The sequence below is a fragment of the Apteryx mantelli genome, chromosome 3 (assembly GCF_036417845.1).
Source record: "Apteryx mantelli isolate bAptMan1 chromosome 3, bAptMan1.hap1, whole genome shotgun sequence".
NCBI lineage: Eukaryota > Metazoa > Chordata > Aves > Apterygiformes > Apterygidae > Apteryx > Apteryx mantelli.
The window spans coordinates 58,942,761-58,956,308 of NC_089980.1; the positions used below are offsets into that span (position 1 = coordinate 58,942,761).

Below are 13,548 nucleotides of genomic sequence, written 5' to 3' on the forward strand. Positions count from 1 at the left end.
CATGCCATTTTCACTTTGGGTCCCGAGAGGGACAAGAGCCGGTAGGACCTAGCTGCATGGTATGTTTTATGGGCATATTGGGGCATTAGAGTATTAAATGTGCATGAATTTCTTTTTGTATCAAGTTAGGGTTTCAATGGCTTTGCTTTTCTCAAAAAGGAACTTGTACATTGGCATTAGCAAAACCTTGTATGAAACTCAAGAAAAATACTCATAGTGTAGTAATCTGTGATGACAGGTGTCAGCTGGGTTTGTACTCAAATGCCACTGTGGCCATGTAAAGCGGAGGAGGTTACAGGGCTCTGAGGTACCTCTACTTGTTCCTGGGTGCATTCTGACAGTGGTCTGGGGCCTGTGGTCACAGAGGGTGTAATTGCTAGGAAGGCTTGTGAGAGGGAACACAGGCACAGGCTGTGTCCCAGTCTAGTGTCACTTCTCCCCTTGCTGTCAGCCCTGTCTACTGCACTTGCAGTGCCTCTGTTTTTGTTTGATGAACTCAAACTTGAGGCCTTTTTTCCCTAACATGAGGATTGCTGCTTCTGTCATAAGCCCTTCTGCTCTGAAACAAATATCTATTAAGATACTCTCTTGGTAGACTTTTGCTTCCCAAGATCTTGGCAGCTTTCTTTTATAGAAAGAGTAAGTTCTATCATACTTAAGGAGTATGATAGAACAGAGAGGGTTTTTACTTTCTTTATATTACTTTTCAACTAACCCTGTGTAAGGGTCTGGCGGGGGCGATGCCTGGACTCCCGGCAGGAACAGATACACAAACACAAGGCACACTAAGGTTGATACCGAGCGTTTATTACCTCTGCGTCTGAGTGGGGGTTCCCCAGCGATTTCCCGATCGAAGCAATAAAGGAGCAGGAGAGTCCCTGGCACCGTTGAGCGTCGGTCCATGGTGAGGAACACCGGGGGGGCACTATACGTGGTTTTTGTGTACTATACACATGCGCAGTGGGCACATTGAACTCATCGCTAATCTCGAGTCAAAGCCCAGGTGCACACCACACTGGCATAGGCCCAGCTACATGGCTATGGGTCAACATGTCCTGTTGATGCTCCTTTTCCCACGGAATGGTCTGGCTAGCTTCCATCGCCTATTTCCTTGACATTCTTCCGCACTTTCCCATACACCCTGTAACATGTATATAACCCCTCCCTGTTCTATTTAGTCAGTAACATGGAAAAAGAAACTCTTACTTGCCACAAAACTTTAACCTTTTCTTGTTCAGATGGAAGCGTCTGTGTTTCAGTTTGTGCCCGTTGCCTCGCGTCCTGTCGCTCAGCACCACTGAAAAGAGTCTGGTCCCATCCTCTCGACACCCTCCCTTCAGATACTTGTACACATTGATAAGATCTCCTCTCAGCCTTCTCTTCTCCAGGCTAAACAGGCCCAGCTCTCTCAGCCTTTCCTCATAAGAGAGATGCTCCAGTCCACTAATCATCTTTGTAGCCCTTCACTGGACTCTGTCCAGTAGTGCCACATCCCTCTTGTACTGGGGAGCCCAGAACTGGACACAGTACTCCAGATGTGGCCTCACCAGGGCTGAGTAGAGGGGGAGAATAACCTCCCTCGACCTGCTGGCAACACTCTTCCTGATGCACCCCAGGATGCCATTGGCCTTCTTGGCCACAAGGGCACATTGCTGCCTCATGCTTAACTTGGTGTCCACCAGCACTCCCAGGTCCTTCTCCGCAGAGCTGCTTTCCAGCAGGTCAACCCCCAACCTGTACTGGTGCATGGGGTTATTTCTCCCTAGGTGCAGGACCCTGCACTTGCCTTTGCTGAACTTCATGAGGTTCCTCTCCACCCACCTCTCCAGCCTGTCCAGGTCTCTCCGAATGGCAGCACAGCCCTCTGGGGTATCGGCCACTCCTCCCAGTTTTGTATCGTCGGCAAACTTGCTGAGGGTGCACTCTGTGCCTTCATCCAGGTCATTGATAAAGAAGTTGAACAAGACTGGACCCAGTACTGACCCCTGGGGGACACCGCTAGCTACAGGTCTCCAACTAGACTCTGTGCCACTGATCACAACCCTGTGAGCTCTGCCATTCAGCCAGTTCTCAATCCACCTCACTGTCCACTCATCTAGCCCACACTTCCTGAGCTTACCTATGAGGATGTTATGGGAGACAGTGTCAAAAGCCTTGCTGAAGTCTAGGTAGACAACATGCACTGCTCTCCCCTCATCTACCCAGCCAGTCATTCCATCATAGAAGGCTATCAGATTGGTTAGGCATGATTTCCCCTTGGTGAAGCCATGCTGACTACTCCTGATCACCTTCTTTTCCTCCACATGCTTGGAGATGGCCTCCAGGATGAGCTGCTCCACCACTGTTCCAGGGATGCAGGTGAGGCTGACTGGCCTGTAGTTCCCTGGGTCCTACAGGCCAGTCAGCCTCACCTGCATTGTCTCCTCTCCTTACTGGGTTTCTATAGCTGGCCATTGCAGCAGAGAGCATGAGTAAGGCACTTCATTTAACATAAACTCTTCAAGTGGTACAATTAAAATCAATGATGTTATGTCTAGCCTAAGCATGCACCCCAGATCCTAGAAACTCGGAGAATACTAATGATCTGAAGTGCAGAGTACTTCCTGGTCTGTTTAATTTTTCACTTAATTAAATGCAATGCAGTTCTCTTCTTACCTAAATGAACAAGATGAAAGTACTTGGTTCTGTTAACCAAAAGAATAGTTTCAGTCATGGTCATTGTACAGGAAAAGTCAGTGTTACTGTGTATTGTTCTGAAATTGTGTGTTTTATGTTTGTTCAAAAGACTGTTCCCCTCCATTTCAGTGGTCATCTATCAATGAACTTGATAAACTGCCAAGTTTGCAGTCACTGCAGTGTCACAATAACCCTTTGATGGACACAGAGAAGAACCCCGACACCTTGAGACAGCTAATTATTGCCAAGATAGGTCAACTGGAGGTTTTGAACAAGTCTGAGGTATGTGATTTTTCAGCAAATTGCATAAGCAGTGGAGGTGAAACTTTTAAATCATTGAGTGAGGATTTGTTCTCGGTTTGTTTTAAGATTATTGTTTGTCTGGGTGCAGGAAAAGTAAAGTACTGACTATTCCATCTCGTAGAAAATGGTGCAGTAGGTAGGATGAGTAGATCAAGCTCTTTTCATGACCATTGCTAACTCAGTAAGGGCTAGGACAAAATGGAGAAATGTTTTTTTTCAAGCACCCAAAAGTCCTACAGATATTGCAAGACTGTTAACAAAGCCATACGCTAGCCAAAAAAAAAAAAAGCATTGTTAAATCTGTTTCGGTGTCTGCAATAAAAACAAAGCATTTGCCTTCTATAATAGGAAGATAGCATTATCTAAACCAAATCAAACTTCCAGCAAATGTTTATCATAAAAGAGAGCAGAAGTGGCATCTGTTCTATAGTTACAAGAAATGGCGCTAAAAACATTCTTGCATCATGAAGTAACATTGTTGCAATATGTATTCATATATGGATCAGTCAGTACTTGGAGGAGGAAGAGTTTGTAAGAATCTTGAAAGCTTTAAAATGTACTGAACATCGAAGTAAGTAATAGCAAGGAATCAGTATCATGAATTAGATTTTCTTCTTGGGAAAGACAGCATAATTATACTGTGGGCCATTCCTGTGTCAGTACAGATCCTTCCCGCTGAAAGGAAAGGAGCAGAGCTTGATTATCGCAAAATATTTGGAAATGACTGGATAGCAGCTGGTGGACATTGGAACCCAGAGAGAAACAGACCAAGTGAAGAATTTCTTGCTGCCCATCCCAGATATCCATCGCTTTGCCTTAGTAAGTATAATTAAAGCACGCACTTCCTTCTGGCATTGGGGTAGCGCTAGTTTGTTCTCTTCAGTTTACTTCCCTTCCCCTTGGTGCTTGTCCATGTACTCCTACTGCCTTAAGAAAGCCCACCTGAGGCAGGCCCCCATGTGCAATTGGTGTTCAGTGCTGTGGGGCAGCCGCAAAGTGCTGCACCCTTCCAGGCACCGCTGCTTTGGGAACTCGGGCTCGCTGCCCCAAGAGGCAACCTGTGAGCGTTTCCCCGTAGCCCCATGGGCAAGTGGGCAGCCCATGTCTGCAGCTGGGCCTTTTTTAAAGCAGGAATGTGATGCACCACCTCTGTGTGCCAGCTGCCTGGTCCATGCCATCCCTGTGCCTGCCCAGGCTCCCTGCTAGGTGCTGAGGATCGAGGAAGCAGCCCTGGATCCTGCTGTGTTTCAGTGCTCTGTGTCCCAGCTGAGGGAACTGAGGCAACAGAGACTTATGCCTGGTTCCTGAGCAGTACCAGACTGCTCTTTTTAGGTCTCCTGTTTAGTTGTTCAGTCTCTGAATTTTTGATTGATGTCTACATATACTTTATCCTTCACACACAGAATATGGTGCACCAGAAGAAGGAGAACTGAAGAGACAACAGCCTTTGACTCTGAAGAATCAGCTTCTGAGTAAGAGGCTGAAAATGGTCAAAATTATTGCTGCTCCATTTAAAATATGTTATGAGCTTGGCCTTCCCAGGATGTATATGGAGAATAAGGGGTGGAAGGGCCTTTGCAAGCTCACAGAATTGTAACGTGTAATTTTGTTGCTCTGAACTGTATGTATCACAGAGTTCAAAGCCTCTCTGTGTTCCATCCCTCTAGAATAATTTTCTTAATTAAGACTTAGTGGGGGATAGGGGTATGCAGCATTCCACCCTGCTGGTGTGAATGACTCCTCTACAGCCCGAAATAGATTTGAAATTTTAACCTTAATATCCTGAACTGTTTTGTGGTACTGATTTTTTTTTTTTTTTTTTTAAACAACTTTTTAACTTCAGGAAGTGGAGAAAAATAAGGGTAGCTTTGGTATTGGGGCTGTTTACATATTTAAATTAGGTTACATCCCAGATGTACAAATTCACATGTCATTGTTTCCTGCATGATAGAAGAACTGAACTTTTTTTTTTTCCACTCCATGGGCAAAATAGTTTTTTAAGGCAGTATCTTCTAATAGTGTGTTTAGGTGGAAGACCAACTAAAACAAGGAATGTAGTTGACTAGACATAATAGAAAACTTTTTTTAAAGTTTCTAAAGTCTTTCTTAATTTTTGAATAAAAAAAATAGGCTAATAACTCTTCCTCAAAAGGTACTTATACTGTGCTTTTGAGATGTTGAGGGTCAAAAAAACCGCTTTAAACTGAGCAGGCCATTTCTACTGCAGGTTATTTTAAAAAAATAACTAGAAGTTTTATGCAAATATTCCTTCTGAGCACTAAATATTTTTAAAGCAACTCCTTAATACTTACCATTTGCTTTCCCTAATTTTTCAAGAACATAAATGAAAATGTAATTACTTCAATAGTTCTCTGAAAAAATAAGAGCCACTCTGTTAAATGGCATTTTAGCTGCTCAGATACAGGCTACATCCTCATTTTTTGAAGAGAAGATTGGGCTGAGGAGCGGGAAGCAATATTTGTGTAAAAAAAACACACTAAAAACTCTCTGTGCTCCTGACCGAACAGGGCCTAAAGTTCATTCACTAATGCTGCCTGTTCTTTTTTTTAGCTTTAACAATTAAGTGTCCTGACAAACCTGAGCAGAAGCCACTAGAGAAAAAGCTACCAGGTAAGGAGCCATTTCTCTTGTTTTAGCAGTTGATAGTAAGTTCTTTTCAAATAAGTTTGTATTAAAGGGTGGCAGCTGCCTCCAGCATTGTCAGCTAATTACTCCCTTGAAGATTCTATCTTATAAAGGAAAGACAAAGGTAGAATTTGTTTGAAAAAGTCATTTTTTTCCAACCCTTTTACAAGTTACTTTCAATCCAGTTCCAAAATCAAAGTTGATGCTTGTGTGACTACCTCTGCTGCGGGTTGCATGATTAATGTGTCTGAGGCAATCAAAGGCTAATTACCTGGTATGAAATGTGGAGGCCACGCTAACTTAACAAAAACATGAAGTTTTAACAGCCAACTACTTTAGTCTGCAATTCTCAATATTTACATCTACTATTTTATACATTGAATGAGAAATCTGATTCTAACCTTCATCAAATTTGTATTTATATATTCAAGTTAAGTTTTAGTGCCTGTAGTGACAACTAGAATGAACAGACTCTGTGCTAAATAAAGCTGAAGTTTTGGAAAGATGCATCAGACTGGAGCATGAGAAAAAAGACTTACTCAAGCTTTATTCTAAAATAAAAATCACATTTATTATCACAAGTTTCATAAAATCAGATACAGCTTTTACAAAAATGTTTGATAGAAAAATATTTGTCTAAGTACAATGTGCAGTATTACAGGAATAACTCACTATTGCTGTGCCTTTAGATAAAGCTTCAAAGGAAGTGAAAGTTTAACCAAAATATCCAGTACATCTTTTGAAAACACAGGTATCACCTCTGGCACAAACAACACTTACTTACTCATTCAAGATCCATTACAAAAAATATCCCTTTGTGTAACTGACTTCATAATACAAACCACTATGCAACTCTCTTGGCAATTTGTTTGGGACTAATTAACATAGTAATGTTTCTGAGAATGGCACTAGTTGCACTGACATTCATTTCTTTATGCTGAGAGTGCTGGTTCCTGGTATGAAAACAATCAGGAACAGCTGCCAGATACAAGTAGTCAGAAACTGACTGGTTTGTGTCCCAAAGGTCACTTAGTTTACTATGTTTCAAATACCAACTCCAAAAAAGGTAAATTATGAAGCCATAACACTTTATTTTGGTATAGGGGAATCAAAGCACTTAAACAGTAGTAGCATATTCTGTCTGATCCACCAGAGATTAAACTGATTTCAAATTGATATTAGCAGTTATTTCAGATACATAAGACATTATTGCAGTGTTAGAACTGAAGCAGCAGTACAGCCTTTCCTTGATGCTATGAACAAGTATACTTGAAACACTAGTACTTTGCCACAGCTCAGTGATAGTAGCATTTTTCTAGTAATTTTTTTCTTTGCCTTTGACAGACTCTATGACTATTCAGCGGGTCAAAGGATTGCTGTATCGCCTACTCAAAATACCTGGTTCAGAACTGAAACTGTCCTATGAAAGTTCTAAAGTGAGTTAAAATTCAGTAATTCAACAGTAAAATACTTCATGCTGCTAACGGTCAATGGCATGTTCTGAATACTACATAATGAAATAGATTTCCACTTAAGGAGGGTGGTCTTCATGCTGTAATTTGAGACCTGATTTGATTCCTGTAATATATGACAGATCCTCCCTGACTGCAATTGCCTGGCTTAAATTTGGTTTACATGAACAGATTTTAGTTTAAATCTGATTTTTCCCCTCCCCCCCTTATTCCAGCTGGAAGGAAAAGAAGTTGAACTAGACAATGACCTAAAACCTTTGCAGTTTTACTCAATAGAAAATGGAGATTGTGTGTTAGTGCGGTGGTGAGAAGGGACCCTCTTGATAGACTGAAGGAAAACCAAGCACTGGAACAGCAGAAGAGTTATGGGCTGCCTGCAGACAGCATCTACAACTCGTGAACACCTGTGTGGAAGAACGTGGACTTCATACATGGCACCAGAGGACTATACGATAATACTTCCAGCTCTTAAAATTAGTAGTCAGTCTTCATGAAAGCATCTGCTTTTGGGTGAAAAGTCTCATGTGAAAGATACCAAACAGACAGTGCTTATATCCATCAATTAAATAAACCCTTCTGGCAATATTTTATGCTACTTTCCTGCTGTAGTGGTGAGAATTTTTTTTTTCCTTTTCTTTTTTTTTTTTTAAACTGAACTGAGTATATGCTTTAGGTGCAATATCTTTGCTTACAGTAGCTCTAGGACCAAATTAGTGCTGCACTGAAAGAGGCTACTTACCTTTTTGTTTTCACCTACTTCCAAAGACCTTAAAGCAAACAAGTGGAACAGCAGTAACTGTAGAAGTATCTACACACCTTAGACTATTTAAGGTCAAAATCTGACAGACCTTTATTCTACCTACAGCATTAACATACTGCAGTATAAATAAGTTCCCAGCATCCTGCGAGGCATTGCTAGTTATTTTATATTCTTTAGTGTTCTGTTGCTCAAACTTATTTTACTTTCAACTGTCTACCCTCAGATTCATATCTAATGATACATTATTCTATCAGAAATCCTTCTGAGTCAAGCTAAGTTTGCAGTACTTCAAGATTTGGTATAAGCAAACTTTGATACCGTTCTGTCTAAAATGACAATGGCATAAACAAACTAAACATAAATCCTAAACCCTAGCTCTCCCAACCCCCACAGCTAAGAGCAGCCTCTCAAACAGATGCTAGCATAGAACCCCTGTTGCAGCAAGTCTTCCCAGGGGCCCTGGTACTGAGCACAGCTCTTGGCTGGATACTGGTACAGCTCTATACAGAGTTAAATCAGTAGTATTTTAATTTACAACAGACAGGCTAGTTGGCATTCTTATGTGCATTTATTAATTACAAGTAATTCTTTGACTTTATATAAAAAGGAAATTGCTTATCTTAAACATTTTGGTCTTGTCTGATCAACAACTATGCTATAGAAAATGGATAGTATCAGTCTGCTTGTAATTATCAAAAGGGATGTGCAAATATTTGTTACACTTTAGTTGAAACCCAGCATTAAATGATACCTTAATATTCCTTATTGTTTCCAAAAATGAAGCCAAATATCCACTTTTACATGATTATTATATGCTACCCTGTTTTCTGAGATAAGACTGTCATCTTTCCTCACATCTACAAGGATCTCCACACAGTTCCTTTACTCTCCAGAGCGCTCTCAGTTCCTGTGGAGAATACTGAGGGGAAGACAGCATGCCGCTCTCGCATGTCTTCTCACACAGCCAGAGACTGTCCTGTCAAGAGAGACAGTAGTTTCAATAGGTTTTGTTGAAGATGATTAAGGTCTTTCCAAGAAAACTTTACAGCCAAGAATCAGGTTTTCATTGCTTGCAGCAACAAGTTCTGCACACAAAGGTCACCAAGTAGAAGCATATGCAGAGTCCCTATCTGATCTACTAGAGCAGTTTCATTCTAAGAGTCACTTTTTTGGGGGGGGGGGGGGGGCAAATGCTTATATATAATTATCCTGGGATCTTCAGTTTTTGTTTTGTCTCCCCCCCACGCCTTTTTAAACTCTTTGTATACCAGGAAGCCAGTGGAACAAAACGATACATCACGGCTGAACTGTGTTGTTTGCAGCTAAATTTGAGGTTGTTTAAACTCAGCAGCTTTTTTGATGGTGGCAGACTGCCTCCTACAAAAACTAGAGCAAGTAGATACATATCCATAAGGGCAGGACACCACTGCTAGCCAATTTGGTTACATCAGCATGGTGCTCTTATTACTAAGTGACCCCATCCCAAAGAACTCTTTAAAAAACCCAAAGTTTTACAGTAGAGAATCAGGCTTACAGACTACTGTGGTTAACATTAATGAATCCAAGTTGTTTTGGTCTTAAGCTTTTAATTTTCCATAGATGAAAATAAGCGAGTCTGCCTAATGCAGATGGCTAGATCCAAAAATATTTCATTTCTGTGGGTCACACTATTATTTAACTGGTGAATGTGAAAGCACCTATTGAGTTGAGGCTGAAAATTTAAGTGCTTAACCTCAACTTATTTGTGCATATGTACCTACCTCCTCATGCCTGCTCTGTCAAAAACACATTCACACATTTCTTTCAAATCTGATCTAGCTGGTTTGCTCCCTTTTTACAGAATAGCCTAGTAGTGAGAGAAGTCATCCAGCCAGTGGAAGACTGTGTCCCCCAGCATAGTGGAGGTGCCCTCTGCCCTCATGCAGAAAAGCTTTTGGAAAGCCCTGAGCCAGAGAGCAAATGTTATCACAGATGAGCAAATCTTCCCCTGTGCAGGAGCATGTCCTAGGTTCCTATCTTTGCTCTGAGAACTCTCCCTTTTCTCACCCCGCCCCCACTTAAAAAAACAAAACACCCAACTTTTTACTTTTTAACAAGTATTTTCAGGATTTTATCCAATGGCTGTTAAGTTTTTTTGTTTTTGTTTTTTTAGTATTTCTCTTATTTTGTGCTACTTAGAGCAACAGTCATGTTCTCCTTCTATAAGATCAGAAACTTTCTGCAGACTTACTTGGTATCGCTTGGGTCCTACAGCTGCCATCCAGATACCCATACTCACATCTTCACCCTGAGACAACACATTTGAAAAAATACAGATATGAGCACTGAAAAAGCATGACTTTGAACTGGACAGAGTAAGTTGCCTCAGGTACCTGCAGTAAGTATGGTAACAATGAAAAGCTACAATGGAGTATTTATTTTACAGATGTTATATTAATCCTCCCAATTTTCCTGTGATAAAACAGTAAATTGTTTTCACAAGGAAACCAGTAAAAAAACTGAGACTATTGCTCCAGAGGTTCTTAATCCAAAGCATTTGTGCTTTGACACAGAAGAGTGTGACCACCTGCACTGTAAAAAGCCAAAGCATCAACCAGGAGAACCCAATACTAACATCCACCTGTGCAATGTGCTTTCCCACTTATCCAGTACAAACACTGCTCCCCCAATCAGTCTAAAGTAGAAAAACTGAACTGATGCTTTAGTACCTGGTACGTCTTTAATCTTTCGAAGTTGCTGGCCAGCCACTGAACGATATCTTTGGAGATGACATAGCCAGACCCACAAGCAAAGGCTGGATATGCGGGACTTGGGTACTCCAGCTCTTGCCATTTCCCAGTTCGATCAACTGCCCAATTTAGTCTGAAACTGAAGACCATGTTAGCCATGCAAGATGTTTATACAAAGCCCTCTGTAAAAAACCATGAACATAGCTAACATAATTGAAGTAACACTAATAAACAGCATTGAGAGGAGAAAGTAGAAGGTGATCCTAATTATAGTTCAGATGATACCCTTATTTCTCTGGGGTCACACATTAATCCAACACAACAGCTTAAAGTAAGTATAGCTTGATCTCAGTCTCAGGTAGTAAGAGAAACTTCTCAAAACAGAAACAAATACAGCACTGACAGTCTCATCTTTAGCATGTCTGCACTGCTGCTGAGTTTTGCTTCAGTTAAACACAAGCTTCCTTACATATGTTCAGTAAGGGTGACAGAATCACAGAGTGACAGAATCACAGAGTGGTTGAGGTTGGAAGGAACCTTGGGAGATCATCTAGTCCAACCCCCCTGCTCAAGCAGGGTCACCTAGAGCACATTGCACAGGATTGCGTCCAGTCGGGTTTTGAATATCTCCAGAGAAGGAGACTCCACAACCTCTCTGGGCAACCTGTTCCAGTGCTCTGTCACCCTCACAGTGAAGAAGTTTTTCCTCATATTCAGATGGAACTTCCTGTGTTTCAGCTGGTGCCTGTTGCCTCGCATCCTGTCACTGGCCCCATCCTCTTGACACCCTCCCTTTAGATATTTGTACACATTGACAAGATCCCCCCTCAGTCTTCTCTTCACCAGGCTGAACAGGCCCAGCTCTCTCAGCCTTTCCTCATAGGAGAGAGGCTCCAGTCCCTTCATCATCTTGGTAGCCCTCCGCAGGACTCCCTCCAGTAGTGCCATGTCTCTCTTGTACTGGGGAGCCCAGAACTGGACACAGTACTCCAGATGTGGCCTCACCAGGGCTGAGTAGAGGGGGAGAATCACCTCCCTCGACCTGCTGGCAACACTCTTCCTGATGCACCCCAGGATGCCATTGGCCTTCTTGGCCACAAGGGCACATTGCTGCCTCATGCTTAACTTGGTGTCCACCAGCACTCCCAGGTCCTTCTCCGCAGAGCTGCTTTCCAGCAGGTCAACCCCCAACCTGTACTGGTGCATGGGGTTATTTCTCCCTAGGTGCAGGACCCTGCACTTGCCTTTGCTGAACTTCATGAGGTTCCTCTCCGCCCACCTCTCCAGCCTGTCCAGGTCTCTCTGAATGGCAGCACAGCCCTCCGGTGTATCAGCCACTCCTCCCAGTTTTGCATTATCAGCAAACTTGCTGAGGGTGCACTCTGTTCCTTCATCCAGGTCACTGATGAAGAAGTTGAACAAGACTGGACCCAGTACTGACCCCTGGGGGACACCACTAGCTACAGGCCTCCAACTAGACTCCGCACCGCTGATCACAACCCTGTGAGCTCTGCCATTCAGCCAGTTCTCAATCCACCTCACTGTCCACTCATCTAGCCCACACTTCCTGAGCTTCTCTATGAGGATGTTATGGGAGACAGTGTCGAAAGTCTTGCTGAAGTCAAGGTAGACAACATCCACTGCTCTCCCCTCATCCACCCAGCCAGTCATTCCATTATAGAAGGCTATCAGATTGATTAAGCATGATTTCCCCTTGGTGAAGCCATGCTGACTACTCCTGATCACCTTCTTGTCCTCCACATGCTTGGAGATGGCCTCCAGGATGAGCTGCTCCATCACCTTTCCAGGGATGGAGGTAAAGCTGACTGGCCTGTAGTTCCCTGGGTCCTCCTTCTTGCCCTTTTTGAAGACTGCAGTGACATTGGCTTTCTTCCAGTCCTCAGGCATCTCTCCTGTTCTCCATGACCTTTCAAAGATGATGGAGAGGGGCCTAGCAATGACATTTGCCAGCTCCCTCAGCACTTGTGGGTGCATCCCATCGGGGCCCATGGATCTGTGGGTGTCAGGTTTGCCTAAATGATTTCTAACCCACTCCTCCTCCACCAAGGGAAAGTCTTCCTTCCTCCAGACTTTCTCTCTTGTCTCCATGGTCTGGGGTTCCTGAGGGCTGGCCTGAGCAGTAAAGACTGCAGCAAAGAAGGCATTCAGTAACTCTGCCTTCTCTGCATCCTTCATCACCAGGGCACCCACCCCATTCAGCAAAGGGCCCACATTTTCCCTAGTCTTCCTCTTGCTACTGATGTATTTGAAGAAGCCCTTCTTGTTGTCCTTGACATCTCTTGCCAGATTTAATTCCAAACGGGCCTTAGCCTTCCTCGTCACATCCCTGCATACTCTGACAATGTTCCTGTATTCCTCCCAAGTGGCCTGTCCCCCTTTCTACATTCTGTAGACTTCCTTCTTCTGTTTGAATTTTGCCAGGAGCTCCTTGTCCATCCACGCAGGTCTCCTGCCCCCCTTTTGCTTGACTTCTTACTCGGAGGTGATGCTTGAATATTAACCAGCTCTCTTGGACCCCCCTGCTCCCTTCCTTCTAGGGCCCTAATCCATGGGATTCCTCCAAGTAGGTCCCTGAAGAGGCCAAAGTTTGCTCTCCTGAAGTCCAGGGTTGCGATCCTGCTTATTGCCCTGCCTCCTCCTCGCAGCATCCTGAACTCCACCATCTAATGGTCACTGCAGCCAAGGACACGCCTGTGTCCAATCCTCTTTGGTCAAGCCACATCACACAAAGCCAGGCCCCCCAGCACACATGCAATTTTATGCAGTCACAGCAATGTTACACAATCTGCTTTCCTGATAAAACTAGTGGCTGCAAGGAAGCAAGATGAAGTATTACTTTTTGTATACTGTCTCCCCAAAACAGCTAAGCCTGTTCAAAATGCCTATCAAGATAACTTGGTCCTGGTTACAGTAAAGACCATCTTTCCTTTTAGAAAGCAAT

The 13,548-nt window shown here is 43.1% G+C and overlaps 2 protein-coding genes across 7 annotated transcripts in view; one reads left to right on the top strand and one right to left on the bottom strand.

Annotated features, from left to right (window-relative positions):
* Positions 1–8,618, top strand: part of TBCE (tubulin folding cofactor E) — a 35,026-nt gene extending 26,408 nt beyond the window's left edge. The window contains exons 12-17 of the mRNA XM_067293490.1: positions 2,806–2,958; positions 3,645–3,798; positions 4,383–4,451; positions 5,551–5,610; positions 6,970–7,061; positions 7,313–8,618. Of these exons, the coding sequence (XP_067149591.1) occupies positions 2,806–2,958; positions 3,645–3,798; positions 4,383–4,451; positions 5,551–5,610; positions 6,970–7,061; positions 7,313–7,405 (621 nt within the window). The 3' untranslated portion in view covers positions 7,406–8,618. The remainder of the gene's footprint in view (positions 1–2,805; positions 2,959–3,644; positions 3,799–4,382; positions 4,452–5,550; positions 5,611–6,969; positions 7,062–7,312) is intronic.
* B3GALNT2 (beta-1,3-N-acetylgalactosaminyltransferase 2) overlaps positions 8,407–13,548 on the bottom strand; it is a 31,284-nt gene continuing 26,142 nt past the window's right edge. For 3 of the 6 annotated variants that reach the window (XM_067293484.1, XM_067293486.1, XM_067293483.1), the window contains exons 10-12: positions 10,566–10,725; positions 10,088–10,144; positions 8,407–8,833 (exon numbers count right to left, since the gene is read on the bottom strand). In XM_067293484.1, coding sequence (XP_067149585.1) covers positions 8,699–8,833; positions 10,088–10,144; positions 10,566–10,725 — 352 coding nt within the window. In that variant the 3' untranslated portion in view covers positions 8,407–8,698. Of the gene's footprint in view, positions 8,834–10,087; positions 10,145–10,565; positions 10,726–13,548 lie in introns of those variants that run through there. The other 3 variants (XM_067293485.1, XM_067293487.1, XM_067293488.1) reach the window with 3 other exon arrangements.